The sequence below is a fragment of the Gallus gallus genome, chromosome 4, assembly GCF_016699485.2.
Source record: "Gallus gallus isolate bGalGal1 chromosome 4, bGalGal1.mat.broiler.GRCg7b, whole genome shotgun sequence".
Taxonomy (NCBI): domain Eukaryota; kingdom Metazoa; phylum Chordata; class Aves; order Galliformes; family Phasianidae; genus Gallus; species Gallus gallus.
Genome location: NC_052535.1, coordinates 78,644,842 through 78,672,037, shown reverse-complemented (window position 1 = coordinate 78,672,037; position 27,196 = coordinate 78,644,842). Strand labels below are relative to the sequence as shown.

The 27,196-nt window shown below is 37.8% G+C and overlaps 1 protein-coding gene across 6 annotated transcripts in view; it reads left to right on the top strand.

Annotated features, from left to right (window-relative positions):
- Positions 1–27,196, top strand: part of EVC2 (EvC ciliary complex subunit 2) — a 63,930-nt gene that overhangs the window by 2,637 nt on the left and 34,097 nt on the right. For 4 of the 6 annotated variants that reach the window (XM_015285796.4, XM_015285793.4, XM_025149754.3 and 1 more), the window contains 8 exons: positions 424–478; positions 7,179–7,339; positions 7,848–7,934; positions 10,294–10,480; positions 12,457–12,566; positions 13,705–13,767; positions 17,102–17,236; positions 19,864–20,015. In XM_015285796.4, the coding sequence (XP_015141282.2) occupies positions 424–478; positions 7,179–7,339; positions 7,848–7,934; positions 10,294–10,480; positions 12,457–12,566; positions 13,705–13,767; positions 17,102–17,236; positions 19,864–20,015 (950 nt within the window). Of the gene's footprint in view, positions 1–423; positions 479–7,178; positions 7,340–7,847; positions 7,935–10,293; positions 10,481–12,456; positions 12,567–13,704; positions 13,768–17,101; positions 17,237–19,863; positions 20,016–27,196 lie in introns of those variants that run through there. The other 2 variants (NM_001079749.3, XM_015285795.4) reach the window with 2 other exon arrangements.

Genomic DNA, 27,196 nt, shown 5'->3' with positions numbered 1-27,196 from the left:
TTTTTAGCATGCAGTCTCTGGATCTGTGTAGCCTTGTTTGTTCAGTATGAACTGATTCCTGCTGCTCCTAGCCATGGGATTTGCCTGTGTCCTCGGTTCTGCATTTGAAAATAACAAGAATTATTGTTTAAGAACAAACTCATACTTGATATCAAACACTTCTGCTCTACTGTTGTGCAGTCTCAGCCTCGTAATACTGAGTATAAATATGAGAGTCCCAAGTGTGCGTACTCTTACGATGGTGCAGCAGCACTCATACTGCTTGACAAACCAATGTTGTATCTCTTTTACTAGTTAATTTTAGAAACTCAAGCATTTGTGGAATAGGATTCTAACTGTAAAGCATAAATTCTTCTTAAGACTTTTATTATGTTTAAGAAAACAATTGTTTTTTATAATTGCTTTCTTCTTTGTTAACTTTAGGTTATTACAGATGATCCGTGGCTTCAAAAAGAGATGAATTGTCTGCGGATGACAGGTATGTACCTGTTTTCTCTCTTGTCAGCCTGTGGGAATCTCAGTGCTCCATGGAGATGTGTGTGCAATTGGGCAGGGGACTGAAGTTGTGCCCAGTTTTTTACTTGCACCCTGACTTGAGAGGAAGGGAAGAGAGAAGAAATGATGCAGTCTAGTTCTAGAGGCATTCCATCAGGGTTTTTACCCGAGATGCTGGTCCAACAAACCAAATCTGAGTGGTTCCCAGAGTACTGTTGAGACTTACACTGTAATCTCAGTTTCTTAGAGGAGCTTGACCATCTATACTTTGCTGTGGATATGTGCTGTCAGCATCTCTGTCCTGGCATACAGCCCTACAGAAGTAGAAGCACTCATGGTGTTCCATCTCTGTACCTGTCAGTGGGACATCTTCATCCTGGACCATGGGGGAAAGTTCTCTTGGAAGTTAGGCTCCCCAAGCAGTTCGTATAGAAAGGAGCCTCTATGAGATGACCTTATTTCCTACTTTGTCCTGGAGCATTTTCAGGAGTCCTCTTTCCCTTTTAGTCATAAGGATGTATAGGAAGCACACTCTAATGCCCTGTGTTACTGAAAACCCATGTTACTTGAATCTGGTCAACAGCTTGTTGCTTTTCAGAAGTTACCATTACCACTGCATGTTTGCTAACACTTGCAATATCTACTCTTGAAGGTATCTTTGAACTATCTTTATACTTGAAGGAGTCACTGGCAGCTTAAAGGAGCTGCATCTGAGGGTTGACTGCCACAGACACTTTGAGTAGATTTGTACAATTTGTGTAGTTTCTCTGAGTCTCTGGTCTTCATTTTCTTTATCAGAGATAATAAATAACATGCTGCTTGACAGAAATGTAGTGGAGATAAGTTATGGCATCTTCACGTACTGCATCATTATTATGGACGAGGTAATGTCTGTAACAGACCCCTCCTCCATGGCAGAGCACGCCATTCCCCAAGGGATGATTCCATAACATGCATTTGCTAAGAAATTACACACACTGAAACTGTCATCTAGTGAGATGTCTCTAATTTCTTTGCCCTGTGCCGTGGCTAATTCAAAAATGAGTTTATTAATTTAAATAGGAAAGCAAATAATTCAGATTTTCTCAGGTTTCCTGTTTGTTTTTCTTCCCTGCTGTATTCATATGATGTAAGCTTTGCTGCTCACATCTTCCTTTCTTATGAGTTACAAATTAATAACATACAATCCACGGAGAAGGGAATTGCATGTGGTTTTGTAGTTCAGAGGAACCTTCTGGTGCTGGATGAAGTGAAGTAATTGGAGGATTTTAATGATTTTTTGTGTGTGTGTGTGCATTACTTGCTGATTGTCTTCCATTTCACTAGTAGGTAATTACACATGTTAAAGGAAATGTTGCTACAAGTGCTGGATCATGTACCTGATTTTATGGCTGACAGTTGTGCCATGCTAGTAAGAATACATTTTTAATACACTTGTAAAGCAAAGTTCTAAGTGGTTTGCTTGATCAAGATCCTAGAATGCTTATTCCTTACTGATGAAGTTCTCAGTGAAAAAGTAGTGAGATTGGAACTTCTGCATAAAACGTTTGCCACTGAAAATGGCAGCATATTGAATTGAGACTGTTTGTGACAGCACACAGATTTCATAGTTTCTGGTTGAAGTTTTTTTCCAGTTTTTTTTCTGGGTAAGATGAGAAAAAGCAGACCTGAAATAGCTCTGTGATTGGGGAACACAATGGATTTGTAGAATGATGTTAGAGCCTGGCTTAATTTAGCAAAACAAGCATGAAAATAGATTTGTTTTGTCTGGTTGGTGCCTGTAATTTCTTTGACTTTGTAACAAGAAAAGCTAATGGCAGCATTCAAAACTGCAATACAGTAAATTACTACCTTTGCTTGTTCATTGTTGTGTGTAATTGAAAAGACTTTAAATTGGATCTGGTATCCTGGATGGTTTTCAGGACAAGGAATAATCGAGAGCAACAACGAAAATAATATAGTAAACAGGTATATTTAACTCTTTCCTTTCCCTACTGAAATAAAGCCAAGTAATTCAAAGCTTTACTGATAAATTCAGAGGAAAAGCAAATCAGACTGCGGTTTGGGACTTGAAATATGCAACCTGTGAGAGCTAAGAATTTGAATGACTGTCTTTAAATGAATTGATTTTTAAAAGTGAACTTGACATTTCACAAACTTGTCACAGCCTTCACAGTCCTACCATATATTATCAGTTTAGGATTTGTTGTAAAGGTATGGGAGCCTTAAGGACGTACTGAAGTCTTTGCTGGAAACCTATTGCAAGACTTTAATTTCATGTCATCCTATTTAATTGCTGTGCCTTTATCTGCTATCAAGTACAAATAAGGCACTGGAGGTTGTGGAAGTTATACCTACCAAGGATGCTGTGTACACCCTTGATGTGTTCAGGATGCAGCCCTTTTAGTCCTGTGGCTCAGGTTTGTACTTCAATACTGAAGGTCCCCAAACTAACGTCTTAGCAAAGGACAGTAGGCTGATCACAGAGGACAGTTTCTTTTCTTAGGTAGCCATTCTTCCATCTCCAGCTCATGTGAACATAAACCTACCATCACCACAGTCTTCACATGGTAGGGTAGGTGCATTTTGTACCACCGTGGGTCCTCTCTGTATTTGACAGAAAGCAATTGTAATGAAAGGTGATGGTGGGAGACCTCTCCTCTCTATTCGTATTGTATGTGGCTTGGCTGTGGCTGCTAAAATTCCAAAAGAGCATAAGATCACCACCCAAAGCAGTAGTGCACAAAACAAATGAGTTGTCAAATGACTGTGTAGGGGGAATAGCAAAGGAAATTGAACTCATTTGCTGTTCTGGTCTGATTATGCATTTGAGACTGTTAGAATCAATTGGGCACTTGTCAATTTTTATTATTGAGGCACTGTGCATATGTGGGACTGAGTGAATGCTGTAGGAATGTGTGTTAAAATAATATGCCAGTCTTCCAGCTGTTTCAGTTAAATTAATGTTTATTTTCATGTTTTCATTCGGTAATTCAATACAAAGTCAAACTGCCAGCACTAGTAGTTACCTAGAAATATGCAATTTTAGGCAGGGTTCTGGTGAGCCCGTTGGTATTTGGTTATGTACGATTAAGTAATTGGAAAATATTTAAATAACATGCTGATGAAGTAAGTTAAAATATTTATCAACTTGATTATAGGCTGTAAATGTGTGGAATGTTTAACTTACATCATTAAGGAAAAGAAAGAGGATTTCATCTTGGGGATGATTTTATTCTTTCCCATCTCAGAAGAAAGTAAAACTACTGCCTTTCTTTGATGAATGTTTCATTTGGAGTCTTTGGGGATGTTTGCAGCAAAGCCCCAGATGAAGCCTCGTGCTCTGTGGTGATGCTCGCTGGTGGATGTTTTGGCCCCAGGCTCGACATGTGGGGAGCTCCTGGCTGGGAGGTGCTCCGGCTGAGCAGCTTGGCAGCGTGTGGCTGGAACTGCTCTTCTGCTAGCAAAGTTTCTGTTTCAAAAAGGACTGACAATAGCTTCTGCTTAGAACCAATGGAAGTGAATGTAGTGCAGCTCAAATAATGTCTTTTTTGAAAACAGCTGGAAAAATGACAAAGATTAGAACTATAAGAGAGTGGAAGGAATAGAGTACAGAGTTGGCGTAACAATTGAGATGCACCTCTGAAGAGGCACTGACAATGGTGTGCTCTCATTTCTGATCTGCGGGGCATCAAAAAGAAATCTTGATGCTTGTTAGTGAAAGGCCTCAGAAGTCAAGCAATAGTATTTTCTAACCTCAGATGAATCTACTGGTAAAAAAAGCAATTTCAGAAGAGAAATCTGGATAGACTTGGAAACCTCAGAGCATCTTATGCCTGTAACATCCTTTCTGAGGTGTTCAGTGTCTGGCTTTTTAAACATTGTTCAGCTATCTACAATCCATCTAGGACCTTATCTGTGAAGAAGCAGTATGTGAATTGATAAATACAAATGTGTTTTCGTGAGGTTAAAGTATTCAATGAATTCTGTTGAAAAGCAGTTATGTTCTTGAAGGTCAGCTTGACTGAATGACAGTTAAATATTTGTGGATCAGGAGAAGTGTATTTTGTATAATTGACATTTGATACTACAAAAAGTAATGAGATACAAAAGTGTTGCTTTACTGGCATGGGAAACCAGGTTATTAGCGAACAGCCTGTGCTGCTAAACATAAAGGATGAGAAAAAAATGGACATGAGTCACACTGATTGTATCTGTTTGAGCAAAGCCTTCCACTAGGAAGATGCAAGTGAATTTGCAGAAGTATCCTCGTAATTGTCATCAACATCAAGGCTGCTTGATGTAATGTCAAGAACCTGCCAAATCCCTGGCCTCTCATTACCAGTGATGGAGAAGCCAAATAACATGCATGGAGCCTTATGCTGGGAGTTGTCCACGTTACTGAGGATTGTAAGTGATGACAAAGCACAACTTGAAAGCAGTCATCTGTGTAATTAATAATCCAGAGCTCTATTCAGAGGCAAAGAAAATGATCCGTTAATTAAATTGGTTATTATGGACTTGGTACCGTCCAGAGGGAAGCATCAGATTTTGCTGTCACATGAAAAGGGCAGTTGCAGCTGAATATGCTGATGGAGAGATCTCATGGTATAGGGCACAGGAACAAAAGGTATTTAATTAATCAGTTCCTCCTCTTCCATCCTGATGCAGAAGGAAGTGATGTGCTAGAAAAGAAACACTGTAGGGGCAGTAGTTGCTCAGCAAAGCCCGTACATGTTTCCATATTGACTTCTGACTCTTGTGAAGCTCTAAGAAGAAGCTTCATATCTTCAATTAGGGCTTCTGTTTCTATAAGGGAAAATGCTTCTCCTGTAGTCTGTCAAGAACAGGAAAGTTGGTGCTCAACCTCCATAGGTGTGAGGTGGCAATTGCATCAACATCTAAAAGGCACAGCAAGTATGAAAAGAATCAGTGTTTGGATATATGTAAGAAGAGGCATGATTCCGTTGTCAGAACATAGACTTGGAGCTGTTGTAGGCAGGATGTAATTTGCTGCTTGATCTGCTGGGGAATGCCACGGCCAGGTGGGCCCAGGCTGGCAGCCAGCATGTCGGTTCAGCACTGGAGGCATTCCAAATGATTTGGGCTGTTGCTTCATCTTGAAACTGAAATGCAGCATGCATGAATGCCCTGGAAAATACCAACCCAAAAAGTGTGCAGGCATTTGGTATTGTAATGAAGTGTTGCTGTTCTCCTAACCAAGCTTTTCTTACTGTTTTTATGGTCCCTAAATTGGTTTGTATCTGTTGCACTGTGAGCAGTTTAAGTGTGCAAGTGAAATTTAGGGAAATGAATTAAGACTAGCTGTAAAATCTAAACAAGTAATTTTTCCTGGCCTGTATAAGCACAGTTTTATCCACTATAAACCACTCTTAAAAATAAAAAACATGATATCCTGCATGTGAAGCTCCCTAAGGTGCAGTTGTTCATCTGGGTTCTGTAAGCAGCAGGAACATCTCATTCCTTAGGTTAACAAAAGCCTTTTGAGGGATCCATGTGTGTTCGTACGCACATGATAGGACCTTCATCTAAACATCAAGTTCTAAATGTGTTGTGAATGTCTTTTCTATTTACAACTGACATTATTTCTCTGTATTGGTCTTACAACACAAAACTGTCTTTTGTAAAACAGGAGGCTTCTCGTTCTTGTGAGGTTGTCAGTAAGTTCAGCTTTTCATATTTTGTTAACATTTAAGAATTGAAAAAAAATGGAAATTTACAGGAAGTCATTTGCCAAAAAATCTTTGCTCTTCAGTGGAGGCTTTTGTTCATATGTGTATGTATTGCTAATGATTAAAATACAGGGTTTAGAAATAAGTAATAAGTGAAAACTATTAAGCAGACAGTGACAAAATGTATCTTTCAACATAGAAAGCCAACTATCATTTTGAAATTTTCATTACATTTTCTCTCTATTCAGCAGCTTCATTTTCTACAGTTAGGAGATTACTGATTTTTAAGTATAAACTCCTATTACTAATGTCATATATGCTTTTCTTATATGAAACTAATCATTGTGTAATTTCAAAGCCGTTCTTGTAATTTCATGCAATATGGCATAATCTTTACTAAAAATGTGAGAGTTGGTGAATAGGATAGCACTGGTATTACTAATTACTGAAATGAAATGTTTGATTCAATGGTACTCCAAATCAGCTGAAAAGTAATTGACACCTGTAGTCAACCAAGAAGCATTTTTGTTCTGAATGTGTGCTGAAATATGGAATGGTTAATTGGCAGACTGTCACAGAAGCACGACACTCTTAGTAGTGAGGCCACTCACATTGTAGAGTGCTTCAATTATTTATGCTTTGCTGAAAAGATTCTTTGTGTTCAAAATGTTAACAGTTGATTTATTGCTGAAACTTTTCTAATTCATGGATTAGGTGATTTAACGTGGAGTGTATGCGAGTTCCCTTGGCAGGATGCTGTTCTAATTCCTGCTGGCTTTTCTGGGGCAAGTGCCCTCCCTGCTTCCTACCTACCCCCATGTCTCCACTGCCTGTTCAGATTTTAAGTGCTCTGGGGTAACATGTGCTGGTCCCCATGTGTGTGCAGAGCACTGGGTACCATGATCCCCATCCCTGAGATGACATGCACCAAAGCAGCTGCTGCACAGAGCCACCTTTAATTCTAATGCAGAGTCTTGCCCTGGTTTTCAGCACTGCAGTTGCCTGTGGTGGTTCAAGCAAGTGAAGTCCCTGATCTGATCTTGACTTCTGCAGCCTCGGAAGATCAGTGGAGCCATTCGATATTTGCTCTGATATCCTCATGGACAAGGAAGATTTTGTTCAAACGAGAGTCTTCTGTTAACCACCAGCTGGTCAGTAAAAAGATGGTTCACTGATTTCAGTGTTTATAAGCATCATAGCAATTACATCAAAAGCGAATGTTGGTGGGAAATTGCTACTCAATTAGTACATTTCTAATTCTGTCCTAGGTGATTATATTCAGTTTAGATGGCTTCAGCAATACTAAATGTTTGTGAGGCTTCTAAATAATTATTGTAGCAGATACAGCTATGTGATTGCTTTTTAAATTCTGGCACAAAGTAATGAATGGCATCTGTATAAACTGCTGAATATTTTGCGCACTATATTTTTGTTAGGGAAGTTTGATAGCCAAAATATGAGTATGTCAGTTAATACACTGATAGTTAAGAGTGGGAGCCTATACAAATTTGGGCTAACAAAAAGATTTAGTGCTGGGATAACAAAGTTCTTAATATTGATTATGTTTAAAACTTCTAATATTTTTTTCTAATTTCCTTATTTACATAATTTCACTTGTGCTGCAGTTTGTGAATTAAGATTGTTTCTTTTACTATATAGTCTTTTCCCCTTCCACCACAGCCTGAAGATGTGTCCAACTTGTCAGCATCCTCTGGATTTGGAATAACCCTTCAGAAATGTGCTGTGGTAAGGTTTGTTTACATTTATCTTGTTAATTTGATAGGAAATTTGTGCTCAAATGTCCTTTAAAAACTGTTGACAGAATTGTATCCATACTGAATGTGGGTACATTTTTATGTTGAGATGATTGTTCTCTATGCAAGATGAGTAATTTTACGTTGATGATTCATAAGTGAATGAAGTCAGTGAAATCTTTTCCCAGACTTCAGAGGATTTTGATTATGGCCATTGTAAAATACCTCTGTGTGAGTCTGTAATAATAGAAATGTGAGAAAGCAAGTGAGCAAGACAGAGTAATGATAGAAACTTCTTTAGAGAATGTGATAAGCTTTATGAGATACATTGGCTTAACTATGTGTACCTTACCTGTGTCAAGTATGGACTCCTTCTGAAGCATGGGGGACTGAGCTCTGTGATGCCTGCTCTGTCCTTGAACATCCTGTCACAAAGCTGTGGAAGAGCCCAAGAGTCACAGTCAGCATACTGAATAGAACCTAACTAAGAGCAGAGTTTTTAATGAAAAAAAAAAAAATTCTTTTGACTTGCATAAAGTGCTTATGAGGAGCAAAGACCTCACTGCTTCAAAGAATTTTAAAGTTGTCCATTTTCCATTCATTTTACATTTTCAGCTGGCATAGATTGATAGATCTACTTAGACTGTTATTTTTTCTTTCATTTTTTTTTTCTCGTGTTTTTTTGTTTTCTTTTTTTCCCCCCATTTTGGGTGAATCATGTCTGAATTTTTGTCTTTGGATACAGTTCACAGTGCTTGCCCCTTGGAAGAAGAAAGTGTATCCAACTTGAAGGCAAATCTGAATTCAAACATTGACATGCTGCATTTGAGGATAGAGAATTTAGTACCCAGTACAGAAGAGGTGACATTATGACCTGCACCAGATCATTTGCACAGAAAGGGAATGAATATTCATCGCACTCATGACACTCATTAGCTACAATGTCATTATTGAAATGGCTGCATGTCATAATTAATGAGGCTGAATAGCGAGCATTTCAGTAATAAGAAACAGTAACATAGAATATTCTGAATATTTTTGAACTGTGGATTCCCAGGTTTTATATTGGAGCTTCTCAGAATGAGAGCTTGAGATTGTTACATGCAGTTGTTTTCTGCTATTCATAGCACAGCCTCATGCTTAGAAGTTGTGAAATCCTGCTGTACAAGATTAAAGTTCGTCTGCTGTAGATGCTAGAATTATCCAAAGCAAAAAATAATTCTGCAATGCTACCCATTGTAAATTACTGAAAACTATGCAATTGTATGTGAATTGTCCTCCGCCTTCAAATGCATTTTGTGTTTTGTTTCTCTTTGCTTACCTTGTCATCTACTTCAATCTTAATTCATTTGAACAGATGCTTTCCTACTAAGAGACAGACTGGCCATATGGTTGTCTTTAGCTGTCTTAAATGGGAAGAAAAAAAAAGTGAATCCTGCACATTTCCCAACCACTAGCCATGACTGCATGGAGATGACATATGTTTACTTCTTGAAGACAGTGTTTTTCCAACACTTAATCATAGAAATACATTGACTGTAATTGGGGTGTTCAGATTTCACCTGTATTTACAGTCAGTGTGACTTCAACCTGAAGTCTTTCAAGGTGTATTTTCTTGATTCATTGATTGCGTCAAGGTTTAATATTGATTTATAAAGGAAAGCAATTTGGGATGTGAGAAGTATTCTCAAAGTCTTTTCATTTAGAGGGTATAATTACTAAATGAGAGTTAACAAATGCTTAATGGAATAAATAGAAAAAAATCACCTGTGTTGCTAGAGCTTGCTTATTAATTCATGAACTTTGCCAGTGACTGAAAGCAGAGCTTTGAACGCCAAGTGCACTGGTGGTTCTATCAGCCCTTAAGTCAGAAGAGCAAATAAATGGCAGCTGGCACTCTTGGGAGAGCGGGGTTGCTTGAAAAAAAAAAAAGAATGGAAACAGAAGAGTGAAGAGAATGAACTGTCAATGAAAACAGCTTGCAAAAGTAACATCCTTGTGATACAAAAATTAAGAATTTTACAGAATCTGATTTTAAAGTTGTTATATGGTTTTCCTTATCAAAGGGGTATCCAGATTCTGGTTTTCTGTTACTTCTGGCTCAGCAGGAGCTGGGTTTTCAACTGCTGCTTTTCTGTCCCTTTGTCTCCAAGCAACAATATAGCATACCAAAAATTAAAATCTTGAGATTTTGAGATCAAACCAAGTATAGTGTTGTTTGTAGGTCACTGGGAACGCCTTCAAAAACTGGATTACTTGCACTGTGAACTTTTGCTAGTAAGTGAGATGACAAATTTTGCTGATTAAATGCGTATACAGCTATTTCGTACTGTTAATATTTCTCTTTTCAGGTGGATGTTGAACATGACCCTCAAACTGCATACATTAGACTTCTGATTAATAACACCAACTCACTGCTCTCAAGAAACATTACTGATCTTATCCTTCTGGACAATATCACCGGTCTACATGTTCAAAAAGATAGTGGTAATGAGACAAGAGATGGGATGCAAATTTACAGGAAAAGATTCTTGCAAGGTAACAGATTGTGCAAAGATGTAGCCCTGATTACACGAGGAAGAACATCTGTTCAAATCAGGATATTTATTTGTTTGTGATAAATAAATAAAACTCTCCAATTATTATTACAGGTGAAATACTCTATCAGGTTTTGTGCTGCAGGTTAAAATTCTTTTAACTCACATTTTGGCTCCTAACTTTGAACTTCCTCTGATCTCCAAGGCACACCAGTGAGCTCTTGAAATTTATAAGAGTCATTGCCATCAGAATGAAACAGAATCTTTCATTATAGTATTTGTTCATTTTGGATATTTTTAAAAGCTACTACGCAAGCAGTTTTAGTCATATCTGACAAATCTTTCTTATTTATCCAAGCTAAAAAGTTGGAAAGTAAGTGAAGACGTTACTGAGTAATGACTTCAAACATGGCACATTGCCTCGCTAGGGTAGAGGTACATTGGAATTGCAAAAGACCATGCAAGTCAGTAAGATGATTAATCAGAAAGAAGGCAGCTTTGCTCTCCCCAGACTGGAGCAAATTATAAAATCGAAGCAAGTAATAGACCAGAAAAGCCATTCCAGTCTTGGAGTTAGTATGTTCCCTAACTAGCAGTTGGATCATTGCACATTCATAAAAATTTGCCCTTCCTTTTTCCTAAGCACATGTGCCAGAGTTGGAAGATGTGCATAGAAAATTAACTGCTTGCATTTTAGGATGATGATATTCCTCCTGGAGCTTCAGAAATCTTGAATAATACCTTTCTGGTGGAAGTCTTATCTAGGTTTTTTGTTGTGTTTTATGGGTGAAAAATTTCCAAAGAGGAAAGAAAAATCAGTAGACCAAGGTTGTTGTCAGATTTTAAGTGAATTGCTAGACTCCATTTCTAAAAAGAACAATTTCAGAAGTTGTACTGATTGTGGGGCTGTGTTTTTTGCAAACATTGGCAAGGAGTTGCTGGCTGTCATTCTTCAGAACAGGTGATCCTAAAAAAGAATGATTCCTGAGAAAAGAATAGAAAACGGACTTGCAGGGCTGTTGCAGTAAACCGTGTTGCTGCAGTTATTGAAGCTACTGAATCAGGAAATGAATCTAACTGAGCTACAACATAAAGGTTATGCTATATTAGTCTGACGTGCTATATTAGCATGACATACTGTCATGCTGCATGTTAACTGGAATGATTTTCCTGTGGTCTGGTGCACTGTGAATAAAAATGAAGCTGAAATCTCAGTCAGAATCTTCTGTTTCAATGGGAATAGAACCAACCGTGTAGTGGTTAGAGTGCAGAGTATTCATTCGATTAGAAAATAATAATAAAAATAATCTCATGTTTAGTTTTAGTTGTCCAAACATGATGCTTTTCAGTAGCTTTAAGCATCATTTAATGCAGTTTCCAGATCCTTTGCAAAGTTTGCTTGAGGTAGTAGAGGCAGTGGGTAGAAAGATTGTCAGGGCCATGTTTGCCAAGAACTGGCTACTCTGGATGTGGTGGATTTGCTGTATTGGAAAGGAAAAGCTCCAGTGCTTTCCAAGGTCTTCCCCAGGGATATTTGAGAAATTTTCTTGAGATAGAGTAAATTTATCCACATGCTTCTTATCTAGAGTACACTGGTAGGCTCAGGCTGTGTCCCCCTACTGAGAGGTCTTGTGAGCATACTGCAGCTAGGCTGCTAAGAGAGTACCTTTGCTGGCAAGGAAGCACAGTCTAAAGGGGAGCCTAAAAAACTCCAGAATGTTTTATTCATATTAAACTTGCTTTCCATATTTTGCAAACATCTATAACTGCAGCTGAGCTCAGCAGGGTGCTCAGCTCTTCAGAGAATCCTGCCCAGTATTGTGTATAAAAAGATATGCAATTCTGCTGGGTTATTTTCAAGTCAACATAGATACTGTTTGAAAGTTCAGACACTATTACTGAGAGGCTAGTATCTTACTGTTAGATTATCTTCTGTATTTAATCTACACACACTTTTTTTTCTCTGTCTTTTAACAGTTGGGGAATATTTTGCAATCAACTACACTGCACTTCTTGATGCAAAGAAAACGTGGAAAGGTAGGGTCTTGACACTGCCTGCACAGCTGACTTTCAGGAGTTCATCACAGGTATTTACTGTACAATTTTATTTTGCTCTTCTTAGTTTCTGTAAAGAAAAACTTGGAGAGCAATACTTGTCTGCGTAAGCAGTGAGACCTGTGGTGAGGCCTGTATGTATGGAAGTGAGGTTCTGAGGCTCCCCGGTTGTGTACCATAAATTTTTAAATACATGAATTATTTGTGATAGCTTGGGAAGTTTTAGGCATCCTTAAATACGTAAAGAATGCTTTTGATATGTTGTCTTGTAGCGTTTCTCTCTACTTTTTGTATTTCTTTCCAGTTGATCTATGTATCCTGAAAATGTGTTGCACCTCCTTATGGGCTTTTTCCTGGAGTCTGTGAGGGATTGAAAGTTTTGCCTTGTTTTTATCAGAAAATAATTCCTTTTTACCAAAACCACTGTTTCACTTTGAGAGGTTTGAGACCCTTCAAAGAGATTTGAGAGGAGTTGGGGAATTTTCAGACTTGGTGATTTTTGGAAACTCAGTTGCACCAGGCTCTGAAACAAGTGACCTAACACAGGAGTTAGCCTGAGTAGGAAGCAGGACTAACGACTCAGGAGGAGTGGTTTCTTCCAAAGTAACCTTTTTGTATTCTTAAATATGGATTGTTCAGTTTCCTGTGGTTTTATATAAATGCATGTAGTCAGAACGTCTGGATATATTTTCATTTTCATTTTTTCATCTCATGTGTTTTAGAGGAAAAAAATGATGGATGCACATGAGGGTGTACTAGAGAGGCAGAGAGCAAGACTCAGGAATCAGGGAAGCATAAGAGTAAAGGACATTTAGCAGCACTGATGGATATTTAGCAGAACTGATATATGTGAGTTGCAAACCTTGATCCCCACAGTACATATGCAGTGGCTTTGAATCCTGTTCTTTGCACTTTCTGTCAGTCCATATTTTATATGTACAGAAAACTGTAATTCTGTAAGCACTGAAGTAAGCCTATGCATGGTTAGAAGTGGAATGGATCCCACAGAGCATTGTTACCATTACACTCTCATGTCAGATTTATTTCAGCTTTATGCTTAATGAGAAGTATAGCTTTTTTTCCTAAGGAGAAGCTTTTGTAGAGACTCTAGACTGGAAGTGTTATCAGTTGGATTCTGCTTATCTTTAATACTTGTAATATTTTTCTCAGAATCAAACAGATCTTGTATCATTGACCACATTGTTCACAATAACTGAAGAAGAAAAGACCGAGGTAAATGCTATGATTTTACATTACACTGACTCCTCTTCTTAAACTTGGATAATCTAAACTAAATCGTAGGGGGCTAAGGATATACTTAACTCTCATTACTCTTAGCAACTGGTTATTAATTATGGACAAGTTCTACCTTCTCCGGTTTTAAGTGGAAGAAAACAGTGGAGCTTTGTTGTCTTAAAGCATCAATATTTAGTATGGAAAGTCTATGAAGTTCCTTTATATTTCTAGCCATTTTTTTTCATCTGAAGCATTATCCAGCTACAGAGAACTGTAATGAGGAATTTGTTCACCTGCTCTTGGGCATAGCCAAAAAGCGTTTGCCTTTTCCAAGGCTGTCTTCCACCTACTGACAAAATGTTTATGTATCATGTTGAAAAAGGTGAGATATATTGTAATTTGCCCATAGCTTCAACTGTCATAAACATTCCCAGGTTCAGATTTTATTTATTTAAAACTATATGGTGAAACCAATATATGTATCTGACCAAGTAAATACTAAATGTTGACTTTGGGTCTAGAATAATGAACTATTTGCACAGTCATGGCAGTGCCATGCTAAGTTAGTTCTGTCAGCTTTCATGTGTTTTGATGGCACACTTGTTGTGCTGTTCTTGAAAGCTTTACAAACCCTGTGAATTCTCATTTCTGCATTGCTGTGGAAGTGCTTGGTTGCCTGTGACAAGGTAATGTGGGCTAGGAAAACACATGAGAATTGCTTATCTATGTGTTCTTGCCAGATGTCTCCCCACATTGCTTCGGGAGCTGTGAGTACTGCATGGCTCTGTCCTTAGCTGAGTGTTTTTGGCTTTGAATAGGAAGCTGTAGTGAAAAAGGCAAGAACCATTTCTCCTATCTGACTACATTGCATGCAATGTGTGATAGTGATTACTTTGACCTGATTTGTGTCAGGCTTTTTTCTCTCAAATCAATGGGAGTGCAGCAGCTATTCAGAGAAAATTGGGCCTCTAATTTCTGTTCACTTCTCTTAAGAAATTAGCTTTGCATGTGGATTTGAAAGTCAGCCTGCAGTGCTGACCCTGGTCCTCCTCCATGGCTTATATGGGGTCTCTGGCTTCCCCGGCTGCAGTATCCGCTGCAGTGCATTCAGCATTATAGCCTGTTATGTCCCTACCGTATCCAAGGAAATAGACTGTCCATCTAACACTCCTTTTACTCAAGTGTATATCAAGGAAACGGGCTGTCCATCTAATACTAGTTTTACTCATGTGTAAAAGCACAGGTAATTCTCTATCCAATGACTTTTCCACAATAGCTTAACTTCTTAACAGAACTGTCTGCCCTGATACAGACTGTCACACCATGGGTCTCAGCTTTTACTTAAAAAGCACAGAGTAATTCCTTGGCCAGTATTTTTTCACTGTCAAATTTTAAACAAGCTTCTTTTCAGCTTCACCAGATTCCTGCTTTTTTAAAAAGCCTGGATACATCTCTAAATTTCAGAGTGCTTGAAAATTACACAAATGCAAGTGGTTTAAGGCAAAGTGATAGTGGTTCCTAAGCAGCATTTTTTTTTTTCCTAAGTACTATCTATAGCATCTCTTGTTCCTTGAAAGCAGTGGAACTTCAGGTAGAGCCTTGGTGTTGCATAGTTCAATAAGAACCATTGTGTGATGTCCTCTTTGGCCATCCAGCACACATATGTTAGTTAGCTACGTTCAAAAGATAAAGGCTACAGAGGCAAAACCTTTTAAATCTGTGGAGGGAATAAACAGCAGCTCAGAGAAAGACTTAAAAGTTAAATCTTTCTAATTACATTTGAAGATGAAGATATTTTGTTGCCATGTGATTTGGCATGATCAAAATGATTTGGCTCTTTTTACTCCTGGCGTTTTACTCTTCAAAGTTTTTGTAAAGAAAAGTTCTAACTGAACTTTTCAAGGAACAAGGAACTGAGAGGCAGCACAGAGTTAGATCAGGAGTGAGCTGTTAATAACACTGCTGTGGATGTGCTGGCATGGTCTCTGTAGTGTTACAGGGGAGCTTAACTGAAGCAGTTGGACTAAGAAACCAATTTCTTTTCTATTTGAAAATTTACAGTTCTATTTGAAGTTTCTATTTGAAATTTACAAATACTGATGAGTGTTAAGAGGAATTCAGTACATGGCTTATTTACTCAGATAAATGCTTTGTACCAAAAGATTTTATTGAACCTTGAAGTTCTTCAGGGGATTCATTATTCTATACTAAGTTTTATTTTTCAAAATAAATAAAAACAAGCCAACAATGAGTGAGTGCTGTGTGTCTCCAGCATCTCTGGGGAGCTGAGACAAAGTGTGACATAAGGGAGTTCCTTTCATTTATTTCAGTGTTCAAAAACATGTATCAGAGACAGAATAAGCAGGCAATAAAAGGACAAAATTCTGCTGTTAAATTGAGATACATTCTTTTTAAACTACAGACCACATTGCATTGTTGCCTCCTATGTGGAATTCTGTTGATTGCATGGAATGCTCTCAGCTTTTTACTTTAAAAGATGACCAAGCACTGCTTGTAAGAGGCATGTTAATTATTTACACTTTCTACCTTCAGCAAAGTGATTATTTTGTGGTGAAATATTATACTAGGAGCTATGCTATGTTTTTCATCCAAACGTCTCAAAGAACTAAACAAATATTGAATTGCTTTTGCTACGTGAAGCACGAAGTAAAAATTAATTTTTAATGTGCTTCCATTTAAAGATTAAATTAAGGCCTAAAGTGGAAGGCCTACAAAGATATTAGCTGACTTATAGTTCCGGTGCTCCTGCTATTACTTCTAACTCTGGCTTATGCAGAAGCTGTGAGGATTTACATGCATCAGGTGGTTTTGTCTGTTGTCATTTACGTATTCATTCTGAATTCGTACCAGTGTTTTATCCCTGCGTTCTTTACTGACTTTTATTGAATCAAGAAATGACTCTTATTTTTAGGTAGCTAACATTAGACTGATTTTTGTAAGGCTTTGAGCATCATCAAATGCCACTAATTTCAGTGAGACTTGGGAGATTCTGTCAATGCTAGTAAACAGGCTTTAGGTACAGTCCACCCAAAAGTCAGAGCACTTAGAATTCAACCAGTGGAAAATCTGTTACTTGGGATTACAGAAGCATTTAAACTAGTTGGACTTAAAGGCATGTTAGTCTTTAAAATCTATGGAAAGCAGGCACTACTAATATTAATAAACTTAATATTAATAAAAATTAGTACTTGTAATGCTGAGTAACCCTGATGTTGTATGAAGCCATCTAAAAGTAATTTACTACATTAGATGCAGCTGCAATGTTTGAGTATTATCTTTGTATATATGTAATATGGTATTTTCATTTCAGGTCTCCTACAGCCATGCCATCCATGCTTCAGGGTTCTTCATTGCTTTTTTTGTTTCCCTGGTATTGACATGTGCTGTTTTCTTCATTCTTTACCGAACCCAATTATTAAGATGGAGTTTCTATAGTGAAAACCAGGTGAGTCATATATTCTTGAACAGTGTCTTATTTAATTTTGTTATTGATCGGATCTTGTGATACATGAAGTAGAGATTACCTGAAGAGTTTTTGAAGATAAGTAAAAAGGCACTAAGTGCTGGATTGGATTCACAGCTAGTGTAATGTCTTCAACCCCTAATCTTTAGCACAGTCAAATTTTGAGGGGATATAATAATGATCTGATCAGAAGAACTGCTGGCAATACCTGGATGTTAAGCTTCACAGTGGAGCAGTACTAGACTTGCATTTGTTTTCATCTTCCTCTGTATTTTCATCATTCCCTTTTCTCCCAAAATGAGAGGCAGAAAGTCTCTGGAGTAGACCCTTCACCCTGAATGCAGCAGATTTGAATCCAAATTGTATTTATGATTATCAGGACCAGACAGGGGTTTTAATCTGGATCTCTTAGTTCTTTAGATTTGCATTAGTCTCTTGAGTGGTTGGGTTTGAGGAAAGAGCGTTTACAATGTTGTTTATTTAGGCCATGCCAGTCTGTAGAAAGTATTTCAGTACATACTGGGCCAGAGAGAGAAAATGCAGAGTCTGATGAATATTCATCAGATTGCCCCAAGTTTCATTCACTGATTTTATTAATTATTTAGATATTTATTTGAAATGGAACAACTTCAGTGGGAGGGAGCTAGAGAACTCAGTCACTGTTGCAGTGATGAGAGCAGTCCTATAAGAGAAGGAATGCTTAGAGATTCGAACCCATCCTCTGTTCATTTGGTGGTGGATCTCCTAGTGGGCTACTGGGTCAAGTGGGCAGCATTCCTCTGTCCTTTGCAGTTTCAGCTGGGTGTGGTCTAAATACAGTGGGTTAGGATGGGAGTAGTGATGCAGGTGAGAGAATACCAGTCGTTTGAGAATCCACCTGAGGCTGTTGGATGGTTTAAAGTGTGCTGGCTGGTGCTGTCAAAGTCAGATAATAAAGACAGGGAAATTTTAACTGGTAGCTATGTTGTCAACTCTATGTTTGAATTTCAGTTTGATTTTTTTTTTTCTTCAGTAATCTCATTTTTCAAAAACCCAGAAAGCTTTAATTTGTAATCCATAATGAAAGTGTCTGTTTAAAGGTTTTAAAAAAAATTCCATGATAAATGTAAAGATTTGGTTGAAATACAGCTGTGAGCACATTTATGTGGGCTGTCTGGTGAGCAGTTTAAGGTTTTATCCTTCCTGTGCTAACTAACTTCAAACCTCAGAAACCCTTTCTATTCATTTTTTGGGATACTGCAATGATGTGGCACATGTGGAGGCGGTTCAGGGAAGGCAGTGGGAAGCACTGCAGTTGGGCATTTCAGAGTGTGTTTCAGAGTCTAGAGTAGTCTTGCTGGAAATAATTTATTTTGGGACTAAGTGCGTGCAGTTTGCTTTATTCAACTATAAGTATCAGATTCAAAGAATCATAGAATGGCTTACGTTGGAAGGGACCTCAAAGATCATCTAGATCCAATCCCATGCTGTGGCCAGGACTGCCACCTGCTAGATCAGGCTGCCCAGAGCCCCATCCAGCCTGGCCTTGGTTGGGGATGGGCTTCCACAATTTCTCTGGGCAGCATTTTCCAGCATTTCACCATCCTCTGAGTAAACAATTTCTTCCTAACACGTAACTGAAATTTCCTCTCTTTTACCTTAAAGCATTCTCCTTTGTTGTATCACTATATCAGACCATGGAAAAAACTGGTCTCCCTCCTGCCTATAAGCTCCCTTTAAGTACTGGAAGGCCACAGTGAGGTCTCCCCACATGTATTTTCTTCGTAGTTTAAATTCTGTGGACAGCTTATTTTGTCATGATTTTCAACAAACGGAAAAATAAGGAGAATTATATTTCTTATAGATTTGCAGTAACAGTACTGTCTGATCTCATGCAGAGAGGGTCTCAGGCCGGTGGATGAACCAGATGATCTCACGTATCACTTCCAGCCTCTCTGTGGTTGAAAATTACTGTTAATACATTAATGTTTTTTATTTTTCTTAGGCCTGAAGAAATAATCCCTTTAAATAAAAAGGCTTGTTTTGTTTCATTTTAACAGGAAAACCTCTCATAACATTTTTTTATAAAAAAAAAAGGGGGCAATTTGTTCTTAGCAGCAGATATTTGCAGCATTTTGTTGTGTTTTATTAGGCCTCAGTCTCAAGGGTGTCTCACTGGCCTGTGAACTGTCTGACTCACTTCTATCATTCATAGGATTAATGTTTCATTTTGTTCACGTTATAGTAATGTAATCTTCCCATACCATGGTAGCTTGTTAAAAATTGTCATAGAAAAGTTTATAGTAGAAAATAATCTCCTAGAGGGCTCTTGTAAGCCTATTAAAATCTGCTGTCCGTTTTGCATTAATTTCTTCATTTGTATTCCTGATCTATAAATATATGTTTTTTACATCTGATATATAAAAAGTTCAGCCTGAAACAAAGGTGGTGTATTTGATCCTCGATATGTATTTGAACTGCATAACCTTTTTATACCCTTGCCAACTGTCCAATGTGATGATAAGTTGGAGCCTTTCCAGTAACTCAGGGTTACCTGTAATAAGATTAGATCAGACTCTGTAACTTTTTTAATAGTCTGAAGCTTACTTTTTTTCTTTCTTCTTTTTTAGGAAATACAACATGAACTCAGTCAAAATCACAAACTGGAGCATTCTCAGTTCAGTTCAGGTGACCTCTTCAGTGAAGGTGTTATTATGAATGACCAAATCATTGATATACTGACCTTTGAAGAGTCGGGGAATATGCTTCAGGCTTTAGAAGAGTAAGAATTCCTACTGTTATGTCATGTTTATCACATTTATCATCAGCTAATCCTTTGAGCATGGTTTGACTATCTGCCTTTTAATTGTTTTTGTAGTGTCTGTTTGTGCATATGACTGTATTATTACAGTTCAAAAACCTTAAGTTGCCACGTGTGGAAACTGAAAATTATTGTAGTTCACATTGCTTTACTTAGGAAGTCATGCCTCTGTCTAGGCCTTAGGCATGCAAGTTGTCCAATTCAGAATGAACATTTTGTTTTGCTTCCTTGTGGCTCATTAAGTGAAGGGAAACTTCTGTGTTCACGATGCTAAAAGGTATAATCTGCCATTGCTGAACACAGTGCTGCTTTCATGTTTTTTTTACCAGCTCACTCCTTCAGGGTGCTAGCATTCCTGTGTAGCAGCGTATTTTGGAAACACCTGAATCGGAGTCTAAGGAGTGATCAGGGTTGTTTGGCAGAAGTGTGCAGCTTTTAAAGGGCATCTCTTTCAGCAGAATTGGAAAAGATGTCTGATGTGAGGACAGAGCAGATTTTCTTAATTCAGTCTCATGGTTAACTCTGGCAAGTAAGGTTACAGTCAGTATTATGCAACTATAAAATCTGTAGAAGCTGAAAAGTTAAGAGACTCTGGAAGTACTTTTCTTTGTTAAAGGGTAACTAGAAGCTTTATTATTTCCTGCCTTTCCTCGATAATTTGGATACCTATCGCTGTAATTTGCTTTTATAACTATATAGCAATGCAGGTTTTGAGAAGGCTTAAACTGAAAATTCCAAAGTGAATGTTGAAAGGGTCAAGTAATTTTTTTTTAACTCACTTTACTATTATTTTTCTATTGAAGATAGTGAATATCTTGCTAATGTGAACCAAAATACTGGACTGTTTTCAGATACATTGTTCTTTGGAAAGGTGAATATTCTTGCAAACCTTTGAATAGGATTATTTGAATAACTGATTTATTTATATAGCTAAACCCATAGAACAGGACTTCAGTTCTTAGTTTGAGTGTGTATCCTGGGGCTGTATTTTTCTAATATTCGCGTGCAGTTAGTGCAGATGTCTCAATTGTTTTTGCTTTCCTCACAATTTCTATTTTCTTCCTTCCATATCCCTTTTTTCTTCTTCTTTTTTTTTTTTTCTTTTTCAGTCAAGACATTTCATTTCTCTGTTTTCCATTCCTGCACTTGCCTTTAGGTAACAGTTTTATTTTTTATAATCTATTCAATTGATTTTTCCATACCAATAAAGAAAATTATAATAGAACAAGAATGGAACTCATGTACAGCCAACACTTGTTATACAATTGGATTTCTTGTAGGAAGTCCTTGTGACTCTTTGGAGTCACTGCTGGCCTCAAAACAGGTACATGTTTGCAGCATGCCTCAGTGAATTTAGCAAAGGTGTCCAGTAGGATTTACATTACTAAATCACTTACAGAAATTTGAAAATATCACTGCAAAACTGTTCTCAGAACTGCTTGAGGTGGCAATTCACCTGAAAGCAAAAGTGCAGAGATTGTCTTGTCTCTTTGAATGTTCAAGAAAATTAAGGGATTTGTCTCAGCTATTAAAAAAAGAAAAAAAAAAAAAAGATGTGCATTTGTAATTTATTAAGGGCTAATTACAGTCAATTGGAATGGACTTTGTGCTTGAATGAAATGTTGTAATTTTACTAATTGCAGCCATTTTCATCAACTGAGTTTTGTATTACTATATGCAGGGTTAACCAGTGGAATAGTTAGTGTTTCTGAAAGGACATAAACGATTCGGTTTGAATTGTCTCAAAGGAGTAGCAGTATTCTGAGAATAATGGGGGGTGTATTTTGAACACAATATTTTTGTGTTACCTGCATACTGAACATGAATTTCAGCATCGTAATCCTGCTTTATATTATTTAGGGAAGGAAAAGCATATGGGCTTTTGTTAGAGAAGTGTTGACACAATCGATGTTTTCAGCCAGGCAATAAAATGTTGCATTTATTTTTATTCAGCAAACATATGCTAGTTTGATAATTTGCGTATTGGTACAGCTATGTGTCGTTTTCTCTACTTGGTTGATATATAAACTTGCCAACATAGTTGATATATTCTTTCTGAGTTGTACTGTGATAGTAAACATAGTTGGAATCATTCTGGTGTTGTGTTCTGTTGTCCAGACACAAATGAGAAAATTGCTTAGAAAAGTGTGAGCCACAGAATTTTTTTTGTCCTCTTTGCAGTGTGAAGTTATGTTAATAGTTAATGTATTTTACAGAGTAACAGTGCCAAATTGTTTAGCAAATACATTAAGAGCATGTGTTCAATATTTATGGACAGGGACTTCTTTGGAGTGCAGACAGTTTGCGATGTCAGGAGGATTGGCCAGAGAACAAAACATACTTTGAATATTTCATAAGGAAGATTCTTATTTGTTTTGTGAGTTTAGTCTTTATAAGTCGTATCCTTGCTGCACATTATGCAGCAAAATAGTTTGGTTTTTATTCTCAGTAGGTTCCTTGCTCTGTATATTTCTTGATATTGGCCCACTGGCAATGAATGCTAATGAGAGGAAGCTATATGATTAGAGTATTTGACATAAGCGCTAGAAAATCATGTTCCAAAATGTTGTACGTCTCTTCTATTGTACCTCTGGAAAAGAGCATAGAAATAGCTGAGCAGTTTGGTTTTGTGTCCAACATGATGAAGTCTGACCATGCTTATAATCTCAGCTATTTTAAGGGCAACTTTATTTCTTTAAAATGACTTTCAATTACTACAGCTTTTCTTTTTCATCTTCATTTCATACTATGCTATGCCTACTTGAGTTTGGCAGCATTCTAGCTGAATATCTAGCTGAACTTGAACCTGACTGCTGATACACATTGTATACTGCCAATTATTTTGGCAGATCCCTAAGTAATATGTATGCATTGAAGCTTTTTTTTTCTTTTTCTGATGATAGAGGGCATTGAGGCCAATGTACTGGAGAACAGGATCAAAATGTTTCCAGAGAGTCTTGATAGAAAAGCCAAAAACAATTTAGTACTGTATTAGAAGTTCACCTTTTCTTTCTAAATGTAATTTCTTTAAAACCTAAACTCAAATAAAAAGTAAGAATCATGTTGTCATAGTAGCTAGACCTGGATATCCCTACATGGAAAATTGTGACAGATAATTAGATTGTTAGTACTACAAAATGGAGGACCTAAATCTCCCTACTTCCTAACTTTTAAAATGTGTGGTAGAAACTTCAGAGTATTTAGAGGGAGGTAATATTGCTCTATTTTTGTGCAGCGTATGTGATGCAGGAAAAGAACAATAAATAACAATTACAGTAGCAGTAAGATCATAGAATCATAGAATGGCCTGGGTTGAAAAGGACCTCAAAGATCATCTAGTTTCAACCCCCCTGCCATGGGCAGGGTAAAAGATAAAGTACATACAGATGGAAGGAACCCCAAACTTTTTACTTGTAGTTCTATGTTCTGAATGCTGTTGTGAATTTGACAAATGCATAAACTGTACATCTTTTTCCCTCAGAGAAACACAAATTCTTGATGGGTAGTAGAAAGTAGGTTGTAAGACAGAGGAACTGAAATAAAAATTGAGTTGGTGAATTGAAGAACTTGTACTCCTTATATTGCTGTGGCCATTTAAATATGTTTGATGATGGAAAGCGGTACCAAATTTAGTGCTTAGACTTTTCCCGAATCAATTTTTTTTCTGAAGAACCAATGATCTCTCAGCTCAATTTAGCTTTTTTTTATATTTTTAATTGGGTTTTTTTTTTGACTCTGTATCAGGAGAATCCCGTTTTTGTTCTGTCAGCATCTAGGCATCTTCTGGAAATCTAAATTTAATCTGTGATTCATCCATGCAAAAGCATTCTCAAGTAATCATTGCATCCCTTTCTTAGCAATTTGATTTATTTACAAGATATCCTGTATTTTCTGTAGGCTCCTATTTCAGTTGTGCTAAGTTCATGCTTAGGTGTGTGGTGATGTCACAGGACTGATGGATGAGCTCCTTCAGTTCAGGCCAGTAGAGCTACTGGCGTGGCTCAGAGCATCTTCTGATACATGTGGGCCAGGCAATGCACCCTGCTCCAGCTCAGGAGGGCTGAAGCTTGGGGTGTTCTGTAGCTGTTTGTGTCCATTCAGGCCTCTTGTCATTGCATCTTCACAGCGTTACAGTGCAACCTTGGTAAATGCCTACCAAATGAAATGCCTGTTCAAAGTATTTTATGTAAATCAACACAGCTGGAGAGTGTGAGATCATAGAATCATAGAATTGCTCAGGTTGGAAAAGACCTTAAAGATCATCAAGTCCAACACAACCCAACCATACTACCCTAAATAACAACCCTCCGCTAAATCATGTCCCTGAGCACCACATCCAAACTGTTTTTTAAACACATCCAGGGCTGGTGACTCAACCACCTGCCTGGGGAGCCTATTCCAGTGCTTAACAACCCTTTCTGTAAAGAAGCTTTTCCTGATATCCAAACTAAACTTACCCTGGTGCAACTTAAGGCCATTTCCCCTTGTCGTGTCACCTGTTACCAGTGAGAAGAGACCAACTCGGCTCTCACTGTAAGCACCTTTCAGCAATTGGAAGAGAGCAATAAGGTCTCCCCTCTGCCTCCTTTTCCCCAGACTAAACAGCCCCAGCTTCTTCAGTCGCTAAGGAGACTCACATAGGGAGAGGCCGAGGGGAGCAAATAATGTCACCACAAATGGGGTCCACTTGGACACAGCAATTATGTGTTTATAGTAATGAGTAAAATAATAGCGTCAGTAGCTGATCTGTTGTTATGCAATTTCCTGTGCCATTTAAAGTACAAGAGGGTCATTGGGAGATTAATTTTTCTTCTCTTTTCCTTTCTTTCTAGTTCTAAAGCCAGGATTGTGGGATATACAAGCACTGCTGTGTAGCATAGTCTAGCTCTGGGGGATGGAAATCTCCAGTACTCTCAAGAATTTTTTTCAATAAAGGCATTCCCCTGTTCAATTTACAACAACAACAGCAACAACAAAAAAGAGGAAAAATAGAAGGAAAAAGAAGGAAAAAAATCACACCTAAATGTATTAATGATGTATTATTAATCACTCACTAAATAGATGATTTAGGAAACAAACCATATCTGTAGCTGAGTGCCTTTAATGCCCGTTACCCTTGAATTGTTTTTCTTTGCTTACCAGCACAGGAAGGTAGTGTTTTGAGTCACAGTTGTATGATTCCAAGTTTCTGACGTGCAAGATTTCCCACTGTCCATCTTCACTTCTCTGAAGCATAATAAGACACCATGGACAGTAATATTTCTTTCTTGTCCTCCTTTCCCCTTCCTTGCTACAGCCTGTCATGTCCCATTGCCATGGGGCTGCAGTCTCCTCTGTAGTAATGTGCGTGCTGCAAATTGGGTACCATTTGTAGATGACAGATGAGGGGCTTTCTTTGTTTTGGTGGAAAAAATATCACCAAAGGGGAGTTCCCTTGATGTTTCTCTCCCTTTTAGAATTCGAAAATGGTCACAGTAATTTCTTATCTTTATGAACTCCGCATTCATTTTAAAAAAGTGTCAAAAAGCCATTAGTTCATCTTAGGACTGTTACATTGAGCAGCTATTCATTCTCCTGTTTTAAAATTCCCTCTATAGACCATTAATTTGAGTAATAAAACTTAAAGACACAATTATTTTATATTTAATTAGAGGTTTCCTGTGTGTGTATTTGTTTTTTTCTAATTAACTGTGCTTCTTTCTTCCCTGACACTGGTTGCTTTCCTGTATTCTATTATTAGGTCCGTGGAAGACATTGGACTCTCTGCTTCTCTGTTTGGCATCTGGGATTCTCACCTCCCAGATTTCTCTGACAGATCTTTAAACCTTCTTCCTCTTCAAGTGAGTTAAAAATCTCTATGCTTGCTGTTTGCAGCTTCATTTCCTCTTTCTGTTCATTTTTCCTTTCCACTCTCCTTTTGTACCACCTGCCTTCTGTCCTATCCTTACTATTTCTCTACATGCTTTGCCCAACAGAAGCTTTAATCTTTTTCATCAATAGGTCGCCATCTGCTAACTCTGCTTCATTGGCTTTCATGTTTCTATTGTGTTGAATATGCTCAGGAAGAGATGCAAGACCTTTTAAGCTTCAATTGCTTGCAGAGTGTTTAAAGCAACTTATTAAATCTACTTTGGTCTAAGAATGCAGAGTCAGGTTATGATTTTTTCTCCTGAGTAACACAAAGCATTGCTCATTTAATCTGGTTGATTGTAGGCATTGTTCTCTTTGGGGACTTGTGTCTGAAGGCATTTGTTGTATTCTGTGTAGAGGATTCCTGTTTTGTGCTGACTGCTGCTTGTGTCAAGGACTTAAAAAAGTAGGTTAATGCCAAGAACTGCCTATTGATGTCTAAGATGCAGCTTGCTAAGGATCAGGGTGCCTTCAAACCTAGATATGCCTCTCATTGGTGTGAGAACTTGAGGCAAGGTGCATGTGGTCAGCTTGATTCACACCTGCTGTGGAGGAGGCTGAACGGAAACAGAGCACATCACATGTAAAGTACATTTCCAATTTTTATAGACAGAACCTTTTTTTCGCTGCCACTGAAAAGAGACTGCTGTACGCCAGGATGTGACCTGGGGGAGCTGTGGCTTACAATTACTTTTTCTTCTTGTTATTTCCCCTAAATTCATGGAACGACTCATGTGTTTCTTCTGCTCTATTGTATTCTTCGTAAATATGCTGTCAGGAAAGTGGAAGGTGACTACAGCCATGGTCTCACTTGCTTCACACTCGCTTACCATCAAGTGAGTGATAAGGTGAACTATACCTCCTGCTTTTGGCATTACGATCTTGATGAGCAGAGTTAATCAGGTACCATAGTTCTTCCTGTATGGCAGCATGAAAATCTTACTCAGAATGCAATCAGGTGTAGTCTGATGACTTGCAGTAAAAAGAAATAAATGCTGTGGAAAAATAAGGGAAAGATAACTATGGAAAATTTTGTGGTGGTGTTTGGTTTTGGTGTCGTTCTTGGACCACTGCTGAAGAAGACTGTAAAACCAGTAGGGAGATGGATTAGGAATAGCTTAAGCATTGTTCCAAGCACTGGTGGAAGAAAGCCTGCATGTGTTGGTAAGAAGTTAATGTTTTGTTACAAGCTGTCTATCAGAGTAGTAAACTGTGAGGTGTTGCCTTTTAGT